Source organism: Phaethon lepturus, unplaced genomic scaffold, assembly GCF_000687285.1.
Source record: "Phaethon lepturus isolate BGI_N335 unplaced genomic scaffold, ASM68728v1 scaffold1232, whole genome shotgun sequence".
In the NCBI taxonomy this organism is placed as follows: domain Eukaryota; kingdom Metazoa; phylum Chordata; class Aves; order Phaethontiformes; family Phaethontidae; genus Phaethon; species Phaethon lepturus.
The window spans coordinates 2,222-24,134 of NW_010521008.1; the positions used below are offsets into that span (position 1 = coordinate 2,222).

The window sequence follows — 21,913 nt, forward strand, 5'->3', positions numbered from 1 at the left end:
TATGACTGGGACACACATATAGTATGAAACTAGAATTGCAACAAAACCATTATACACTATGATTACTAAATAGTTTTCCCAATGGCTGCTAAGGAATTTGTTGCTTAGTTTGCCCCAGTTTCTCTGTGATGTTCCCAGTGAGTCCATAGGTCTGCATGTAGAGGTAATGGAGAGATGAGGCTGTCAAATTCTTCTGGGATGTTTCTGTGACATACATATGTGTCTACACGTTCTGTATTACCAGCTGCTTTGGGCTGATACTGCTTAGTTTAAAACTTCTGTGAAATTGCATACCCATATGTACTTCTTGGAGTATATAGACCATGTACTTCCTGTATATGTTTATTTTCTTTATGGGCATGCACTGTAGAACAATAATTGCTTTAGTTGTATGCTTCCAGAAGTTCCCAGAACATGGAACTTTTCAAATGTAAAAACAGGAAAGCATGGCTTGCTTTTAGTATGCTTCTATAAGCATTTTTTCCACCTGATTTGTTTGCGGACATTTTTTTGGTCCTGTTACTAACAAACTAATACTTTGTCTGAGGAGTATCATTAGGCAAAGGAGGCCATCCTAGACCTCAGGGACTGAAGGTGCTGCTCAATCTGAATATTGGATGTTTCAGAGTATTTGTATACTTGTAGAAAAAAGCAGGCTTCATAGAATAAATAGGTAGGAAATGAAGCTAGAGTACATCATTTATGCTGCAGAATATTCTGATCAATATCTGTCTTATTTTTTATTTCAGTTACCTGATGGTATCAAGATTGTGGATCTTCAGAAGTCTGAAAATCAAGTTTTTCTGAAACTTCAGTCAAAAGGGTTGAAAGGAGGAGGTATGAAAAATACTTGTCTCTGTTTATAAACTGGAAGGTCAGAGGATTTTCTAATGCAGTCTGGAGTTAATTGAAATTATTCTTTTCTTTAAATGGGAAGCAGTTATTTTTCTTGTAAGTTCTAGGTATCCCTTCACTTCTTCTTTCTATTCTGCTCTAGGAAAATTACACTTCTCTTTTTAAGTGCCTTGGTGTTTAATTTTTTCTTTGTAATTTCATGTGTAGAAATTGGAATATTTCTGTATTTGGAATCAGTAGAACTTGCCTTGCAGTAGAGTTAATAGCTGCCTTTTCTCATAAAAAATAAGCTGAATATTTGTAAGCAATTCAGATACTGAAAGGATATCTTTTCAGTAACACAGTGAAGAAAACTACAACACTGCTAAAAAGCTTTTGATTTCTTCTGATTTTTTTGTTTGTTTTTCTTTTGATTCTGTATGTTTAGTTACATTTTTATTACAAAAATTGTAGGTGTATCTGTTTGTATGGTATCTTGAATTAGATTATAATACCTGAATATCTTCAGAAATGTTCTAATTAAAAACTGTCGTGATTATGTTACTTGTGTTACTTGGTTGCTAGCGTTAATATTCTTTTAACAATAACTTTATTATAAGGGAATGAAATAAATGCTAATGGGGTGGTAGAATGAAGAAGGAAACTCTTCTGTTCATAGAAGCAGATATTTTATTTGGTGTCACAAAATATTGTATTTCTTAGCCTATGTAAGCCATGAATGTACTGGATTATGGTTTTCTAGTGACGGAGGGAAGTGGAGCATTTGTATATTAGCCAGAAGTTCATGTTCACTTTTTCTAGAACCTGCAATGATCAGAAAATATCTATGAAAATGGACCCCATGGTTATATGGCACCAAATATTTTTCATTCTTGACTGTTTGCTTTGATAATTTTTGCTGTATGTTGGCTGTCATAGACTAAATGAAAAGATTTTCTTTTTTCTTTTTTGAGCTGTGTTTTTGCCATGCAAGTATATGGACAAGAAGTCTTTCATGGGAAAGAAACATTTGCTGGTTTTTTTGCCTAGGAATAGAATATTTGGCTGTGAGATTTTCTTAGAGATATCACTCTAACCAATCCATGTCTAGATAAAACACTTAACTGTTTCTGGCCCACAATTCTGGTGTAAGTCAATCTAAAAGATCTATCTAAAGGCTTTAGTACCAGCCTTTTGTGTTCATTCTGGAGTCTTTCAGTTCTGAGGTTTGTTTTTTTTTCCTTACAGAAGATAAGTCAAGGAAGGCCCTGAATTTCTGACTTCAGGAAGTGCATGGTCACTAGGGCCAAGCACATCAGTTGCTGAAGTACTCTGAAGATCACTCATGTCACCTTTGTGTTCATTCATCACTAGTGTCTATAAAATAATGCATAATCTTTTCATACGATCACAGAATAACTCATGTTGGAAAGGGCATCAGCAGGTCTCTACTCCAACCTTCTGCCTACAGCAGGGTCAGCACAGAGGTCAGACCAGGTTGCTCAGGGGTTGATCTGGTCAAGTTTGGAAAGTCTCCAAGGATGGAGGCTGCACAGATGCTCTGGGCTCCTGTTCCAATGCTTGACTGCTCTTATTGTGGAAAAAGTTTCTCCTTCATATTGTGGAACTAGTTGTGTGTTAACCATGACCAGCTTTAATACTCAAGAAAAATCACTTCAGCCTTTGGTAGGATGCAGTAAGTCCTGATCTCTAGGCAGAGTAATTTTCGTGACATACATAGAACAGCTCTGCTCTCAGACATTATTCTATTTACATCTGTCTTCAGGTCTATCACTTAGAAGTTACTTGTCTGTTTTTGTGGTTCCCATAGTGAAATGTGTTGTTTAAACACTTCTGCCCACCTGCCCGAGTTAGACTTAGAGAAGATCGGTTTCTTGATTTTCACAGAAGAAAAGAAACACCCAAACTCTCCTACTATTGATCAGTTCACCTTACTTTGGAAGTTTGCATATTGCATGTTGACTTTCATGTACTTCTGTGTACTGTAAAAACAATAACGAAAGTTATAACAGTTTCTACACTTTCAGCTGTGAGTTGCAATTTGTTTGTTTTTTTTTTAATTGATGCTATTAAGTTACTTTAAATAAAGAGTGATACAAAAATCTTCCTTCCAAAAAATCCTTACAAAAATCTTGTAAAGACAAGAAGACGTTTGATGTTTTTACTTGATGTTTTCTCAGCAAATAGATTTCTTATCTATCCCCTTTTTTCCACATTGCTGAGGATTCTTTCTGGGGTCTTTTTTGTATAATGTTTTATTCCATAATTTATATATTGTGTGTTTGAATCTGTGTGCTTCATGAACACATATATGCAGAAGGGGCGGAGTGAGAGAGAGATAATTACTTTGTTGCTTCCTTTTAAAGTTCATTAATAGATGGGGCATCAGTAGAGTCTGTTTTCCTTGTGGGGATTGCATCATTAATATTTGCTTGAAGCATATGTTTTAGAGGTTTGGATTTAGGACGCTGCTCTTCAGTCTCAGACTGAAGTTTGGATTGAAGAGTATTGAACCTTTCGTTCTCTGACAGACTCTGTCTCTTAGAGCAGAACTTCCTAACGTTTGGTACTACCTTTCTGAGACTCTTTTCCCTCCAGTGCTAAGCCCACGTAACACCAAAGCTAGCACTAGGCCCAGCACCTCGATATGCCAGAACAGGAAGAGTACACTAGAGCCACAGCGTACCGTGCCTATGTGTAGCTGTCAGTAGGGATCAACACTGGCTATAAAAAAGTTAGAGCCACTGCTGCCCTAGAATACTGTCCTGCTGCTTAAAAAGTAGTAGTCCTTTAGAAATTGCTATATTTGAACATCCAGTAGGTGGAGTTGGGGTATGACTGATGCAAAGACTTAGCCCCCATATTTATTTCATCTAGATATGAAACAGCATGTTGACATTAACATCAAGTCTGCTATTTTATTTTTTTAATAAAAAGATTTATAATGTAGTATTTTTACAGTTGATGTTGGAAATAAAAGATTTCCCAGTAATTGTGTAGTGAGGGTTTTGTGGTTTTTTTTTTAAATTTGAAATTAAGTGCATAGTGGCATAATACACAGGTGATTTTTTTGTTTGTTTTTAGGTCGTTTTGGACAAACAACTCCACCACTTGTTGATTTTCTTAAGGATATTTTGAGAAGATATCCAGAAGGAGGACAGATTCTTAAGGTATATAACAAATGGTATTCTTAGCAGTGATTATGTATGACCTAATACCATTAGTTTAACACGTTCCAGCAAATCTTGCAATTGTTGTGCCTCATTAGATATTCATTCTAGTACAGGAGATACATGTTTCCATTTCTGTGGACCAGGCAAAGTGAATTGTAGGTTTGTGTTTTTTTTGTTGTTTTGTGTTTAACATCTCTGAGTTTGCTTGTCACAGATACCATTGTAATTTATAAAAAACAGACATTGAATGCAGATGTTAGAATTAAATCAGACTTCATGATGTACTTTAAGCGAGTGAGCTATCTAAAATGTTTATTTTGCTTATTACTTTATTGTTCATCTCTGCTATAAGCTATAGTAAAATCACATAATAATGTATAAAATGTTTTGGAAGGGATTATCTTAGTATGAGAATGGGATAAGCTCAAGACTTTAATAAAAGATTTTGCTGTGGAATTTCTTGGTAGCTAAATACATCTTCCTCTCTGTGAATTATGACAGTCTCACAAAATTTCATCATTAAGAACACTTTTAAGATGGGAGTCTTTGAGTGGCATTTGGGAGACTTGGTCTAAGGTGATAAGAATAATGAACCCATCAGTTTTGTATGGGCTGAGAAACGTTTTTAGTCTATGCATTGGTTCTCATAACAAAAGAATGTCAGTGGATTTTCTGAACTGAGGGTAGTGTTCTTTATGGTGTTTTATCATCGGTCCAGGAGACTTCAAAGTATGCAACAGTAGTGCATGTTATGTTGTGGTGCTCCACATCTGAATGTTGAATGTTACATGTATAAGCCTAACAATGGAAATGACAACATTGATTTAAGCACTAAAAATTTTTTCAGTAAATAGGATGGTGAACTGTTAGAGTGGAGTTCACCTCACCTTACTTTAGACACGGCTGGAACACCTCTTCTGTGAAGAACAGCTGAGAGAGTTGGGGTTGTTCAGCCTAGAGAAGAGAAGGCTCTGGCAAGACCTTATTGCAGCCTTTCAATATATAAAGGGAGCTTATAAGAAAGATGGGGACAGAGTTTATACCAAGGCCTGTAGTGACGGGACAAGGGGCAGTGGTTTTAAACTGAAAGAGAATGGATTTAAATTGGATATAAAGATGGGATGAGGGTGGTGAGACACTGGTTGCCTAGGGAAGTTGTGAATGCCCCATCCCTGGAAGTGTTCAAGGTGAAGTTCGATGGAGCTTTGAGCAACCTGATCTAGTGAAAGATGTCCTTGCCCATGGCAGAGAGGGTTGGACTAAATGATAGTCAAAGGTCTCTTTCAACCCAAACCATTCTATGGTTCTATGATCTGAAAAAATACAAATTATTCTAAATTTGTCAAGTCCCGCAAAGGGAAAGACAGGGTACCTGTAGAAGATGATTTGTCTGATTTATTGTAGCTTCCTATGCTAACGCCTAGAAATGCCAGTTTGATTTTTCTTTTGTTTTTGAAGAGCATGTGGGGTGATTAGTTCATAGCTGGATGTTAAATGTCTCATCCAGAATGCTTCATCACATGGATGTTAGGAGATTCATTTCCTTAGTATACGGGAATACCACATTCTAACTAATGGAATTTGGTACAGATATATGTATATATCTATCCAGATATAAGAAACACACAAATACAAATGGTGACAGATGATGACAGTTCCTGCCATCTCTTGGAAGGTTTTCTTTGCAACCATGGAACTAGAAGTTGATTATTTTTAGTGTGGATGCTTAAAACAAGTGTACGTTTAATTGTTTTGGCAAACTGCATCCTGGATATGTTCTGAGCAGTGTCTGTTCATAGGATGAGGGCTTACATTTTTACCATTTCCCAGTACTAGTTGGATCTGTATCTTACATTTTTAATCTGTATCAGCATTTGAATCATGAAGAGTTCAGACCTTCTTAACAATTTAAATCCAAATTTTCATTCCAACATGAAGAAATAAGATAATATTCTTAGAAATCTGATAAGTAAATCTAAAAGTAGAACTGTTACTCTTTTCATGGTTTACAGTTTATAGTTAACAGACTGCTAGGGAGGGATTACTAGCAGGAAGTTTGCTGATTTGTTAAAATTGATTTCACTGTTTGGATTGTTCAAATACAATGCTGTTACAGCTGAATGTAGCAGATGCTCCATGTGCCACAGCATCAACGCAAGCCTCTGACTCTGTCATGGTTTCTGTACTTATGTAATATTTCTTGATAACTTTGGCTATCTTTCTGTATCTTCTTGAATGGTTGCCATGATTATTCTTTTAGAAGAAGAATAGCATGGGTTTTGTAACTAAATACCTCGTGGAGATTCTTTAAAATGTATTCTTTATGCTGAACTGTGGGTATATTTCTTGCTATCTCATCATGCTTCAAAATTATGTAGAAGTGACAATATAAATGATATATCTTTGGTTACTTGTGTGATATGCCTTATAGACTGGATATATTGTCACAAAGTGAAAAATCGAGGGATAATAGTTTTGAAACCACATAATAGATAACGATGACCTTATAGTATACAGTACATTAGAATGCAACCTAATCTGAAATATCTGCTGCTAGTGATGCTTTTTTTTTTTAAGTAAAGATTCATCTTGCTAGCAAGTCTTTTGTTTTTATGCATAACTGAATGAAATTTATGCTGTATGAATTTCACTGGCTTTTCAGTTCATCTGAGATACTTATGCCAAACTTGCATACGCCCCCACAAACTTATATGTGTGTGTGTACTTGTGTATCTATGCATGTATGAGTGTGTATCTTTGGAGCCCTGATACACTTCAATGATTCAGTGCAAATAGAGCATTGTGTGAAGCCCTAATCCTGTAGGTATTTATAATCATGCTGACATTTCTGCAGTGTATAATGCTATTGATGTAAATGGGACTGGATAGGCATATTTTATTCATGTTAGTGGTTTATTGATATTTTAGTTGTTAGTTTTCCATAGCTCTCACCGCTCCTAACACTATTTAACAAATACTCAACATAAGTCTCTTTCTAGTCTATGGGCTTCATTCAACAGGTGAACACTGTTGGCTCATGATTTACAGTTACTGGTCATAATTGTTATGCAGACCTTTGCTGAAGGGGTGTTAGAAGTGAGCACCATGGTTCTTGAACAGTTGGTTCACACTGTGGAATGTTAACTTAAATGGAGTTCAGTTGATGTAAAGAAGAGTGCTGTGTATTGCCTTTTTATGACTTGGTGCCTCACTGTTGTCTTACAGCTGTTGTGTGGGCTTAACAGTAAGCTTTGATTTTTTTTTTTTCCCCCCTTTTTTTTTTCTCTGCCATCTTGCATTGTTTTGAAACTTGAACAACTCTTGATTTGGGATAATATAGTTATAGTAGTGACAGTTTAGTAGCTTATTTCTAAACTTTATAAATACTGCTTGTGTGTGATATTTGAGCTCCAAATTAAAATTTTTTAATACTATTTGTATGACTATTCCTTCTATAATGATGTCTAATTTTATTAAGGTAAACTGGATAAAATTTATTTTGGTTGAAAAGTATGAAAACAATTACACTTGAGACAATTTATTTTCTACTGTTTAAGTTGGAAAGCCATTGCTAGAATATGTACAATGTTACTGCATTATGCTTTGTTTTGGTGTTTGGTTTTTTTTTTTTCCTTTTTTCCCCATCTCAGGAACTGATACAGAATGCAGAAGATGCTGGTGCCACAGAGGTTAGGTTTTTATATGATGAAACTCAGTATGGAACAGAAACTCTGTGGTCAAAGGACATGGCACAATATCAGGGTAAATATAATTTTTATTAACTTTGGCCATTATTCTTCAATATGCGTGCGGTTCTGTGTTTTTCCCCTTGCTGTATGGAGATCACCATATAGGGATGACTCCATTGCTACTTCCACCTTACAAGGTACATATTTTGTCTGTGTTCTGATGTTGATAATTCTTTTTCAAAGCCAGTGTTTGATATTGAAGGCCTTACACTGCCTTCTTGCAGGTTGTCAGTAGCAGCTTTCCAATGGCTTCCAGTTAATCCTGTTTGAGAAAGTCTTCATGTTCTGCTTTGTTCTAAGTCAGTTCTCCCAGGGTGACTGTGTATCCTGTGGTTTATTTCCCTGGGTTCACTCCGTATCCCAAAATACAAGAAAGGATTTTCAGTAGAGCAAGTAAACAAGATTTAAAAAGTAAGTCCTAGGGTAAAAGAATGCTTCGGTATTAGACAATCATTTACAGATTTTTTACATATTAACCTCTACGTTTTGAGACCTGTCTCCAGTTCTTAATTAAAAGATGACCCTAGCCCCTTACATTTCAGCACTCTCCAGGGAGTTCTGTTTTCTTCCCCCTCTCTTACTCGTTCACCCTTATACCAAACTTTGCTTCATGTTGCCTTATACTGCAAATGTAGTTTCTTGTAACTTTAAGGTTTTTACATCATCTGATACAGTTTTGTGTGACAGAGGTCAGTTGTATTTATCAAACAGATTAGTTTGCATAATCATCCCAAAAGGCATTCAGTTGTGATTTGAAGATTTCGATGATGAATAATCCACTACTTCTTGTTTCTAGGTTTTTTCAGTTGTTAATCAGCCTCATTGTCTTCTAATTTGAATTTGTCTGTCTTACTTTCTAGACAAAGGTTATTGTTCTATCTTGCCCTGTATTCCCTTCCAGTGGAGGTATTAATAGACTGTGATTACTACATCTTTCAAACATCTTTTTGATGGACTGAGCAGATTGAGTTTAAGCCTTGCACTATAGGACGCTTCTTTCAGAAGTTTTGTTGTTTTCTGCTTTCTGTTCAGTTTTTTAGAATAATTATTTTAAAATGTGGACACCAGAAGTAGATAACACATTGGAATATAAATCTCTTGAGTACCGTATAGAGAGGTAAATCCATCTTCTTGCTTCTGTTTGCTGCTACTCTATACCTCCCTTTTACCACCAAGCATAATTTGATGTCAGCTTGAGTCATATCTTCCCCATTAAATCTGCACATGCATACTTTAAAGAAATACTTTGTCAGTTCTGTAAGTTAATTTCCTAGAAATTTTTAACAGTAAATACTTTTCTGTCACCTTTTTAACACTTGCCTATTTATTATAGGGCCAGCATTTTATGCATACAATGATGCAGTTTTCACCCCTGAGGACTGGCATGGTATACAGGAAATAGCAAGAAGCAGGAAGAAAGATGATCCCCTGAAAGTTGGAAGATTTGGAATTGGCTTTAATTCAGTTTATCATATAACAGGTACTCTCAGTAGATATTTTAAAATGAAAACGTTGATGTTTTAAATTGTTTTATTATTTTATGTATTCATCTTTTAAAAATTAAATCCCTGGCTAAGTTTCCTTAAGAAGCGTTCATATTTTTCAAAAATCTCTATAAGGTATCATTTGGATTTTGAAGGAGATTTGTTTCATCTAGTAACATCATTATGTACTTGATCCCATATATTGACATGAACATTCCTTTACACTGTTATTTCAGTTATGCGCTGCTGTTCATATTGGAGTCCCGTAATACAGAGTAGATATGCAAGTAGAAGTGTGAAAGTTTAGACTAGACTGAAACTTTTATGCAGATTCTTTGCACGATAAGCAGTGACTTTATTTCATGCTAGAAAGGATATTCCGTAATAGAGGTATATGCACATTTACATTTGAGAGAGATAGTACATACTGTTTCACAAGCTGGTAATACTCAGTCTTGAAACATATTATTCTGGCAAAATGTTTTACTGCTTGTCCTGGTTTCAGCTGGGATAGACTTAATTTTCTTCCTAGTGCTGTGTTTTGGATTTAGGATAAGAATAATGTTGATAACACACTGGTGTTTTAGTTACTGCTAAGGAGTGTTAACACTAAGTCAAGGACTTCAGCTTCTCATACTGCCCCACCAGCAAGGATGCGGGGGACACACAAGAGGCTGGGAGGGGACACAGCCAGGACAGCTGACCCCAACTGGCCAAGGGGATATTGCATACCATATAACGTTATGCTCAGTATATAAACTAGAGGGAAAGCTACCTGGGGACCACTGCTTAGGAACTGGATGGGCATTGGTCAGTGGGTGGTGAGCAATTGCATTGTGCATCACTTGTTTTGTATATTTCAGTATTTTTTTTTTAACTTTCATTTTTTGTCATATTAAACTGTCTTTACCTCAACCCAGGAATTTTAATTTCTCCCCCCTCCCCCTGCCCTGATTGTCTCACCCATCCCACTGGGTGGTGGGGGAGTGAGTGAATGGCTGTGTGATATTTAGCTACCTGCTGGGTTAAATCACAACACAGCTGTACAGAAGAAGCATATAGTGTAAGTAGTGCTTACAGTCTACATAGTAATTATAATAGTACAGCATAAGAGGCACACTTTTGCTGAAATAACATTTTTAACTTGCGAGTTTGTTAAGACAGAGGGGTTTATTTCCACAATATTTCACCTAGTAGAACATGAATAAAAGCTCAGTTAATGCATTCAGTGGCTTGATAATTCTGGGAATTTATGATTTTAAACATACAAGATTACTTTTTGCAAGCCTTCATGATCTGCAAAGTATGAATGTAATAGAATACATCTTTAGTAAATTAAATGTTTTTTTTCCCCTGAAAACTTTGGAAAGATAAAAGTATACAGTTGAAAAAATTATACTTTTTGTTGCTCACTCTTTGCTAAAATTCAAATAATTGAATGACTGTTTATATATTTAATCACAGAATTAGGGTGTACTTGTTTCTTTCTGTCAATAAGCACTGAAGTACATGTTATCAGAGTTACAGGATCATAGAATCATATAGGTTGGAAAAGACCTTTAAGATCATTGGGTCCAGCCATAAACCTAACACTGCCAAATCCAGCACTAAACCATGTCCTTAAGTGCCACATCTACATGTCTTTTAAATACTTGCAGGGATGGTGACTCAAACACTTCCCTGGGCATTATACTGGGTTCATTGCAGTTTTGTAATGTTTGTTTTTCTTGCCTTTTAAAAATTTGTTCCTTAAGACTGTATTTGAAAAATATGTTGTTTTAGGATTATTAATAGTTGTTTTTTATGTATACAGATGTCCCTAGTATTTTCAGTGGTGACCAGATTGGAATGCTTGATCCCCATCAAACCCTTTTTGGACCTCATGAATCAGGCCAGTGTTGGAATCTAAAAGAAGATAGCAAGGAAATCAGTGAACTTACAGACCAGTTTGCACCATTCATTGGTGTATTTGGCAGCACTAAAGAAACCTTTAAGAATGGAAACTTTCCTGGTACCTTTTTTCGTTTCCCACTTCGTCTGCAGCCTTCCCAACTGAGCAGCAATGTTTACGACAAACAGAAGATTTTGGAGCTCTTTGAATCCTTCAGAGCAGATGCGGACACAGTATTGCTCTTCTTGAAGAGTGTTCAGGATGTTTCATTGCATGTTAGGGAAGGCGATGGAACCGAGAGGCTGATTTTTAGAGTAACCGCTAGTGAGAACAAGGCCTTGAAACATGAAAGACCCAATTCTATCAAAATCTTAGGAACTGCAATAAATCAGTATTGTAAGGGAGTTCCAAGCAATAGCATAACATGTGTGACATACCATGTAAATATAGTTGTAGAAGATGAGAATGTTAAGGATGCACAGAAAACATCTTGGTTAGTATGTAATTGTGTAGGTGGTCGAGGAATGTGTACTGAACTGGATTGTTTAGCTGATGACTTGAAATTTGTTCCTACTATTGGAATAGCCATGTCTTTATCAACTAATGGGGAGGAAAAAGGAGCGGTAGCAGATTTTTCAGGAAGAGCATTTTGTTTTCTGCCTTTGCCTCCAGGTGAAGAAAGCAAAACTGGACTCCCAGTTCATGTTAGTGGTTTCTTCGGTCTCACAGACAATAGGAGGAGTATCAAATGGCGAGAGCTGGATCAGTGGAGGGATCCAGCAGCTTTGTGGAATGATCTTCTTGTGGTAAATATAGTGCCAAAGGCATACACCACCCTTATTTTGGAAGCTATCAAACGAATGGAGACTGAGAAGAATTCGGATTTTCCGTTGTCAGCTGAAAGAATTTATAGGTTGTGGCCTGATGAGAACAAAATCAGGGTACCCTGGAAACCAATTGTAGTACCTCTCTTTAAAGAGCTGCTTCAGGATACAGTTATTTACTCAGTGAGTAATCAGTGGATAAAGGTGGAACAGGTGCACTTTTCTGAAATGGATGAGAGTTTGGAGTACACACAGTCTGTTCTCAACTACCTCCAGAATTCAGGGAAGCAGATTGCCAAGGTACCAGTAAATATTGCTAGTGCAGTGCATCTCACTATTTCTACTGCTAAAGCTGTGAAAAAAGTGACTCCTGCTGTAGTACGGCAAGTACTAAGGAAATCTGGACATGATGGACCTCCTGAAGAAAGGCTTCATCTTTTAGAATTTGTGCTTTCTGATGGAGTCTACAGTGAACTGATTGGATTGGAGCTTTTGCCATTACAGAGTGGAAATTTTATTCCTTTTTCCTCATCTGTGTCAGAACAGGATGTAGTTTACATAACATCAGAAGAATATCCCAGGTACACTTAATATTTTAAATACTGTTTTTTTAGTTTAAATGTTAAAACAGAGCTTCAGACTGTTATTTGCTTATCAGCAAACAAGATGATATGCAGCAGCCTGTAATGTAAGGAGATAACGCAAAGATAGAGCTCAGTTTTCTGTATATATGTACTTCCTTGTGTGCATATGCCTCATTTGAAAAGCTTGACAGCCATCTGTCATTACAACTTTATAAAGAATTATGTGATCTAGGCTCTAGGGGAATACTTCAGGATATACTTCAAATCAGCTTTCTTCTGAGAATTATAAATAAGAGGAGGTTAGAAACATGCATACTAAGAAGCACATTAGTTTAGGTAAAGATAAAAGTTTTTTTTTGAACTTCAAGCTTGAGATTACTTCAGGCTTTTTTTTTTTTTTCATACAACACTTACTTTCAGTGAAGGGTTTAGTACTAAACACTTACTGGTTTCGGGAAGTAAGCAGATTCTACCATGGAAAGAAGTGGGTTTGTCTTCTACATCTGCTCTCCTTTTGTTCTTTCCAGTTCCTCTCCAATTAATTTTTTTCCTTGCTTATTTCCTAGCTTCATCAATGTTCCAATTTGGTTCACATTTCATCTGCCAAAAAGCTTGCACTGACACTGGGGAGGTGATAGGAAAGATCAGGCTAACTGGAATAATTGCCCTTGGGGTCACTGGGGGGAAAGCATGACTACTGCTTTTTTATGTCTGAACTAGATTATGGATGTATAGAAGATTTGTTAAATCTGGACACTTCTCCAAGTAACCTCTTAAGAGGTACTGCTTGGAGTCACTGAAACACGCCAGATGTCTTACTTGTAACTGTTCCTCCTTATGAAATGTTAGCCCTACGTATGTTCACAACCACCCCTCCATGTCTTTTCCCTCAGAGTTCCACTAATTTTCATATCCTCAGTTTGAGAGAATGTGACATTTGACATGTGCTTTGCTGCTTTTACTGCCCTATGAACTGTTTAAACGGGAAGTAGAGGTGGGTTGGATTGTGCCAATATAGATATTATTAAGGTAAAATGTGGTTCAAGTAAGGTCCTTGTATAAATTGTGGCTTGAATATATGTATAGACAACACATCTTCAAGAAAAGCAGTTGGATGCAGGTAACTGGTCATCCCAGGTTGCTTGAGCAGAGTGCTGCTGTTCTTCCCAGGTTGCTTGGACAGTCTGCTGCTATTCTTTTTCTATTACATTCTAAAACTATGATCTCTTTTGTTCTAGACAATTCCAAGTTATTTATCAGTGAATTAACACGACTCAAGAGCCTGGGATTCTAGGGTCTTTTAAAAAATAATAATAAAAATTTCTCTAGCATCTATTGTGAGATGTTTCATCTTTTGTTATTCTACTTTGTTTCCCCTTCCAGAAGTTAAGCCAATATACCAACACAGAAAGCATTCCCATGATGCCACTTACAAATTTTCCTTACAGCTCTACTTTAGACTAGTCATAAGATACTTTTTTGGAACTTAATGATACTGCTATATCTTATTCAGTTTGTGTTCTGTTGGTAATGGACTTAGTTGGGTTAATTTTGTAAAACTGGTACAAAAGCATGTTATACCAGGCATAAATCTACTTGCTAGCTGTGGTAATACAGACATTTGAAATAGTAATGCTTTATTTTCCTCTCTTCTTGACTACAGTAATTATTTTTAATTCTGATATTACAAATATGATAAATGACTTATGCTAGATGTTTTAAAACACTTTCAACGGAAGATTTTGGCTATTTGCGCATTCAAATTTGGAGCCTGCCTTAAAAAGCTGAAATAAGCTCTTAGGAATTTCTTTCTGTTAACACCTGGGGAAGAACAAGAAAGATTATGTTGGTTTATGTGTAATTGACATACCTTCTGTCAGAGTTAAACTGGATACTTATTTTTTATTTGAGAAGACCAAAGCCCTAAAAAACTATTTAGTTTTAAGTGCTAACATAAAGGAAGGGGAAGGAGGGGCAGGATGAGACTGACTCTTGGCTACAATATTCTTAACCACTGTCTGCAGATCTTTTGGAATCCACAAGTCGTGTGAAGTCCTAGAATTACATGTTGTATTTCTTTGTATAGAAATCAAATAGATCTTTCAAATAGAATCTTTAAGAGACATAGAGTAGTAGGTGCTATTTTACCTTTTTTTTTTTTTAGAATAAAAATAGATGAAAATAATTTTCTAATCCTAGCTTTTCTATCAAGAGAAAACTTGCTTAGACCTGCTTTGAAAAGAAGAGTAGTTGGAGAAATTAGTTTCTTACAACTCTCCGCCTCTAAATGTATGATTTTCTCATTTATAAGAAAGCACCCACTGAAAGCCCAGTTCTGCGTATGTAAGCGATTGCTTTGCATGCAACTGTCTTACCATGATGATTACCATACTGGTAATTTCTGTGCAGCAACATAAATAAATCAGATGCTTTTCTGAAGTGTGGATTTTCCTTTTTTATAAATTTAAAAAAAAAAATTATTTTTATGGTGTGCTTAGGTCACTCAAAATGGCCTGGAGGGAAGGTTACTTTCCGATGACCTGAAGCCTGAGGTTCTAGCTGCTTTGAAGGAAGCTGCCAAAAGTCGAGGTAATATGTCTTTTGTATTCTCATATAGTGAAACAGATTACTAATAGTTGAACAGACTAGTTCTAAACCCAAGTTCAAAGCAATGTCTTTTTTGAAATGGAGTTCACATAAATAAGTTGGTCATCTAAAAAAAAAAATTTAAGATGCGATAGACTATGTTGTTTGAAATGACACAAATGAAAGTTATAAATGAACAAACAGGCAAGGGAAGAAGGATAAAAATTTTAATAAAAGAAGAGGTACTCACTTAGTAAAGCATGTATTCAAGGTTCAGTAATTTTGTGCAAATAGTATTCCTCCACTTAGTCTGGGTTCTATTTTGTGTTTGAGTATTTGCACATGCAATAGCTAGGTCATGGTTTTGGTATTGTGGATCATCTCTTGCCTCATTGCAAGTGATTGCATCAGTGCATTTTTTTTAAAACCAGATGAAACTAGCTTAAGCATCTAACCTCAAGAATACTGTAGACCACACAATTTCATCAAGAGTTCCCTGATTCTTAATTCATAGCTCATGGTTGTTTCAGTGTGGACCTACTGAAATACTTCCAATCTTGATCAAAAGATTTGGTGAAGAAGTTTGCTTCATCTGTAGAGAAGATGCTTCTATGTTTAACTGCCTTCACAATTACAATTTTTTTGCCTCTTTTTCTGCTCAAAGTTTGTCTATATTTACCTTTCCACAGTTGCATTTCATTATGCATTTGATTGGTAAATTTGAAGTCTGAGTCTCAGAGGTCATTTCATGTAAGCACAATGTGCAAACAAATCACTCCAGCTTATTTTTAAATACTGTGAGTACATGGTGAGCTATTTTACTCTTCAGTGTCTAGAAAATGTACTTTTCAGAAAAAGATCCTTGTCTCTCTCTTTTTAAAAAAATTGCTCAATTTACTAGAATTCTTTTTTTAGACTGAGGACATTAGAACCAGACGTAGAATACTATAAATCACTGTCTTGATTTTCTTTTTTAATACCCTTTATCATGGTCTTTAGTCACAGTTTCTACTTCTTCAGTCTGTGTTCTGACCTTTATTTTTCTTCAATCCTTTATATGTTCTCTGTTTATTATTCTTCCTGTTCAGTTGGAAACCTACTCCTTTCTCCATGTTTTGATCATTGCTTCATTATAAAAAATAACAGAAAAATAAGATAATTCTGAGGCTAAGCTGGTAAATTTTTGAAGTATAGCAAAGCATCTGTGAAAAGATTGAAAGAATTGGGAGTGACTTATTGCACAGAGTAAACAGTGTAAATATCTTCTATAGAATTTGTATTATTTTAAATATGAAATCAATACTGGGACTTTCATTGAATATGAAGAACAGCAAGTGTGAAACTACTCTAAAGCAAAACTTTGTTTTAAAAAGCATAATTGTCGAAGCCTTATGGGCATATTGTATGATAAGTGTTTTGTTGTAGTAGAATATGCTTGTTTTAGTTTTTTTTTTACTTTCAATTTCTTCCAGCACTGTTTTTAATTTATTATGTTTTGGTTTAATACAGACTATAAACTGTTAAAAGTAGTGACTACTTTAAATTGTATACCCAAACAGTGAATATGCTTAATCTGGATTAGAACCATAAGGAATTACTGCTTACTGTAGTAGTAATTGCTGGGCCTTTAGAAGAACCGAAATATATAGAGATCAAGACAGCCACAGTGAGACTTGATAGATGAAAAATGGTATGGAAGACAGGAATGTCAGCTTTGAAAAATGCCAGTTCTTTGTGATGATACCTTAAAAAAAAAAAAAGAGCAAAACAAAATACATGTTTAACAGACTATGTGCTTGAATTAATCTTAAACAGAAAAAGCAGAGGTGACTAAAATGAAAAAAACCTATATATTCATAAAGCAATCCCTTGCTGAGTTCTTCTAGTACAGTCCTTCACTTCCAGGCTTGGTCTCTGAGTTGCCACAAAGTCTGCCTAGTCTTTTTTAGTGCCTGAGAAGATTTTTGGTCATATTTAAGGTCTTGCTTCTGTCTCTCTTCTTCCTCTGTCAGTTTCTTTGAATGATATTTTTCTAGGGACTTGTTCTTATGTGGTAGTATACTCTCATTGATTAGTAGAACATATTTTTGTAAATGAATATGATAATTATAATGCTTCTGAATCTCCTAGAAATGCCTAAGGACTTTTAGATAATCCTTTGCAAGATTGTAGTGCCTACTTTTCTTTCTATCTCCTCCTAAATTATTCTTCATTCTAAGATTTTGCGTAATTGTGAAGTACAACTGCAGTACCATAGAAGCTGTATGTTATTGTAAGTAAGTATTAAAGGGGGTTTTGGTGGGTTTTGAAACCTTACCTGTCAAGAATTTTACTTACACAGCTGTAGTAATTTTATCAGGGGAATTCCTGATACAGTTGCAGAAATAGAAACTTTTTTGTATTATTTCTGTGAGAAAATGGCGTGCTTTTTTTTTATTGTGTTATACAAAGACAAACATCTTACTTTTTCTTTCATAAAATGTGTACTGCATTTTTCTAGTTAATACCTGTTTCTGTATTTAGTGTGTTAATGTGTAACTCCTGAGCTGTTCTCTAAAAATGGATTTGATTATGTTCTAGCCCAACAGCTTCTCTGGGGATTTTCAGGTATGGTTATTAACTGAAGATGTACTGGTTTGGATTGAAGCTTGATATTTGTGTGAATTTGGTGATTAGCTATTCTCATTACCCCAGCTTTCGTGCAAACAAAACTTTCCAAATAGAGCTGCCAAAAAATAGTTTAAAGATAATTATGAAAAGAGTTGAGGGGAAATGCACGTTGATGAAGAAAACCTTGCAGTTATGTTACACAGAAATGATCAATATTTTAATTCATGCATTTATGTATTTTTTTAATAAATTCCCATTCAGGAAGATTGCCGGTATTTTAAGGTCACATGTATAGGTATTACAACAGTGTTTCTATAGATCTGCGCTCAAATAATGGGATTTAAGCTTAGCTTTTAAGTAGATTCTTATCTTGCTGGCCCACTGCTGCAAGTATTTCTCACTTTCACAAGGCTGCTGTGTTTACCTGTGTTTCCTGTTCAAGAGAACTAACAGAATGCGTAGCTCTGTAAGCATGAAGTGAAAGGAAAAAAAATTGTCTTCCAAAGGATGTCTTACTACTGACTTCCAGCAAAGCAGGGACAGTAGATAGTATCTTTAGTCAGACTGTTGCTTTTAAGGAAATGGCAGTGATACCTAGATGGAAAAAAAGATCTGAAATTCAAATAGATGCCTTGCTTTCCATTTCTGTCGTTGTTGATGTTGTTGGGAAGTAGTGGTATTTTTATGTTCTGGACTATTTTCTTACCCTCAGAAATTCTGTACTTTTTAAGTATAAGCTGTCTTAATGATAATTAAGACATGAGTGTTAACATAGTTCTTTTAGTGGGAGCTTTGATAATAAGAATGAAAGTGTATACGTCTAAACTTAGTTTCATCACTCCTTGAGTAACTGACTTTTGTTGCTTGTTAGTTTTAGTGTAAGATCATCTGCCCCTGAGCTGCTCTTTGCGATATCTAATAAATAATCTTTCAGATGTATTTGAATCTTTGTAATTATAGACAAACAAATAATGGATTAGATTCTTATTTACCACTAGCCAAATAAGTAGTGTAAAGAATCAACCAAACAAAAAAAATGTTTGAAGCTTCTACTTTGATTGTAAATCCGTAGCTGCTATGTATGCCTGAGAACTCTTGTGTCAAACTAACAAGTGCAATAACATATTGATAATTTTCGATTTGTTTTTATTTTCATACTAATATGGAATGTAAACACTTTTAATTAACTCCTGGAAGCAATGGGAGCTGGTATCTGCAGTTCTATTTAACAAACAATGTTAAATTGTTTTCCATGAAATTAAAAGGCAGGGCACAAATTAGATTTTTTTAATTCTCATTTTTTTTTCTCCCTCTAACAACCAAAAGCACTTTGTTATGTAACTCTTCTCTGTGATTTTTATGGCTTTGCCCTTTTGCTATAATTTCAGGAAGGCCATGCACTCAGCTGCAGCTTCTGAACCCAGAAAGATTTGCCCGGCTCATTAAAGAAGTTATGAATAGCGTGTGGCCTGGCAGAGACATGGTGGTACAGTGGTATCCAGGTTTGGAAGACAAAAATCACCCATCAGTTTCCTGGCTTAAGATGGTCTGGAAAAACCTATATATACATTTTTCTGATGATTTGAGTGTGTTTGATGACATGCCGCTTATCCCCAAGACACTGCTGGAGGAAAACCAAACATCAGTGGAACTGGTTAGATTTAGGAATCCATCACCTATCATTCTGGAAGATGAATCTGAGACCCAGCTCCCGGAATACTTAGCTGATATTATTCAGAAAGTTGGTGGAGTTGTACTTAAGCAGCTGGATATTTCTATCCAACATCCACTTATAAAAAAATACGTGCATCCACCATTACCAAGTGCTGTTTTACAAATAATGGAAAAAATGTCCTTACAGAAACTATGCAGTCAGGTTGCATCATTCCCATCAACACACAAAGATGCTCTTAGGGCATTTTTAGCTAGTTTAACTGACGCAAGTGACAAAGAGAGAAGAATTATTCAGGAATTGCTAATATTTAAAAAAATTGAAAAATCATCTGATGAAAGTGTCCCTGTTTTTACTGGGCTAAAAGGTAGTAAGGTACTACACCACACTGCCAAAATTCCTCCTGGTCTAAGATTTTCTATTCCAGTAATTGACAGCAGTGATGAAGCTACTATTCGCTTAGCTAACTTGCTGAAAATAGAACAGCTAAAGAGCACAGATTGCTTGAAGTTTGTTATACAAGACATAAGAAGTGATTTTTATTCATACGATGAAACAACACAGATAATGCAGTGGGTTCTTGAAAATCTGACTTTTCTGAAAAATGAGAATACAGATGTGATAGATTGGCTGACATCACTAAAGTTTATTAAGATTTCACAGGAAAAGATAATGTCAGCAAATGAACTCTTTGATCCTGAGGTAGAACTTCTGCAAAATTTGTTTTATGCTGAGGAGGAAATTTGCTTCCCCCCTCTTATTTTTACATCTTCAGATATTCTTCATTCTCTGAGACAGATAGGCTTAAAAAATGAGGCTGGTCTTGAAGAAAGAGATATTATGAGAGTGGCAAATAAAATAGAAAGTTTGTGTGCTAACTCTAACACCAATCATGATTTACTGCTAAGAAAAGCTAGAACGCTCTTGATGATTTTGAATAAAAACCATACACTGCTTCACTCATCTGAAACAAAAGCTGAGCTGAAAAAAATAAAGTGGATTCCGGCATGTAAGGAAAGACCTCCAAATTATCCAGCATCCTTAGTTTGGAAAGGAGATCATTGTAATCTCTGTTCGCCACCAGAAATGTGTGATATATCTCATGCAATTTTAGTTGGTTCTTCAGTTCCCCTTGTGGAAAATGTGCTGTTGGATGTAGAAAAAGCACTTGGCATCCCCACCAAGCCCAGCATAAAAGCAGTCTTAAAACATTTCAAGGTGGTGGTTGACTGGCACAGTTCTAAAACCTTCAGTGACGAGGACTATTATCAATTTCAGCATATCTTGCTTGAGATTTATGGGTTTATGCATGATCATCTAGAAGAAGGCAAAGAAGCTTTTAAAGCCCTGAAATTTCCCTGGGTTTGGACAGGTAAAACATTTTGTTCCCTCACACAAGCAGTAATAAAGTCAGTACCTGATCTTGATCTCCAACCTTATCTACATTATGTGCCAAAAACTATGGCGAAGTTTCACCAGTTGTTTAAATGTTGTGGTTCAATTGAACAGTTAACACCAGACCATGTTTCTATGGTCATTCAGAAAATATATCTAAAAACTGAGCAGTCTCTCTCGGAACAAGAGAGTAAACAAAATCTTCACATTATGTTGAGCATCATAAGATGGCTGTATAGCAATCAGATTCCTGCAAGTCTGCATACACCCATGCCACTATACAGTGGCAAACTTCCTTATAAACTTGCAATGAGGCCAATCCATGAGTGCTGTTATTGTGATATCAAAGTTGATGACTTAAACGATTTGCTTGAAGATTCTGTTGAACCAATAATTTTGGTGCATGAAGACATACCAATGAAAACTGCTGAGTGGTTAAATGTCCCATGCCTTAGCACAAGATTGATTAATCCAGAAAATATGGGATTTGAGCAATCTGGGCAAAGAGAGCCTCTGACTGTAAGAATTAAAAACATTTTGGAAGAATACCCTTCCATTTCCGATATTTTTAAAGAGCTTCTTCAAAATGCTGATGATGCTAATGCAACAGAATGTAATTTCCTGATCGACATGAGAAGAAATATGGATATAAGAGAGAATCTTCTTGATCCGGGAATGGCAGCATGTCATGGTCCAGCTTTGTGGTCATTCAATAATTCTGAATTTTCTGACTCTGATTTCCTAAATATAACTCGATTAGGAGAATCTTTAAAAAGGAGTGAAGTCGACAAAGTAGGAAAATTTGGACTGGGGTTCAATTCTGTTTATCATATCACTGATGTTCCTATTATTTTGAGCCGGGAGTTCATGATTATGTTTGATCCAAATGTTAACCATATCAGTAAGCATATTAGAGATAAATCTAACCCTGGGATCAAAATCAACTGGAGTAAACAACAGAAGAGGCTGCGAAAATTTCCAAATCAGTTTAAGCCATTTATAGGAGTTTTTGGTTGCCAGCTACCACTGACTGTAGAATCTCCTTACAGCTACAAAGGAACGCTTTTCAGGCTGTCCTTTAGAACTCAGC

General features: G+C 35.7%; 1 protein-coding gene across 1 annotated transcript in view; it reads left to right on the forward strand.

Annotated features, from left to right (window-relative positions):
* The first annotated feature begins 767 nt into the window (after positions 1 to 767).
* LOC104628850 (sacsin-like) overlaps positions 768 to 21,913 on the forward strand; it is a 30,194-nt gene continuing 9,048 nt past the window's right edge. Inside the window, 7 exon segments of the mRNA XM_010297565.1 lie at positions 768 to 837; positions 3,940 to 4,025; positions 7,679 to 7,790; positions 9,111 to 9,257; positions 11,075 to 12,597; positions 15,080 to 15,149; positions 19,145 to 21,912. Coding sequence (XP_010295867.1) covers positions 7,775 to 7,790; positions 9,111 to 9,257; positions 11,075 to 12,597; positions 15,080 to 15,149; positions 19,145 to 21,912 — 4,524 coding nt within the window. The 5' untranslated portion in view covers positions 768 to 837; positions 3,940 to 4,025; positions 7,679 to 7,774.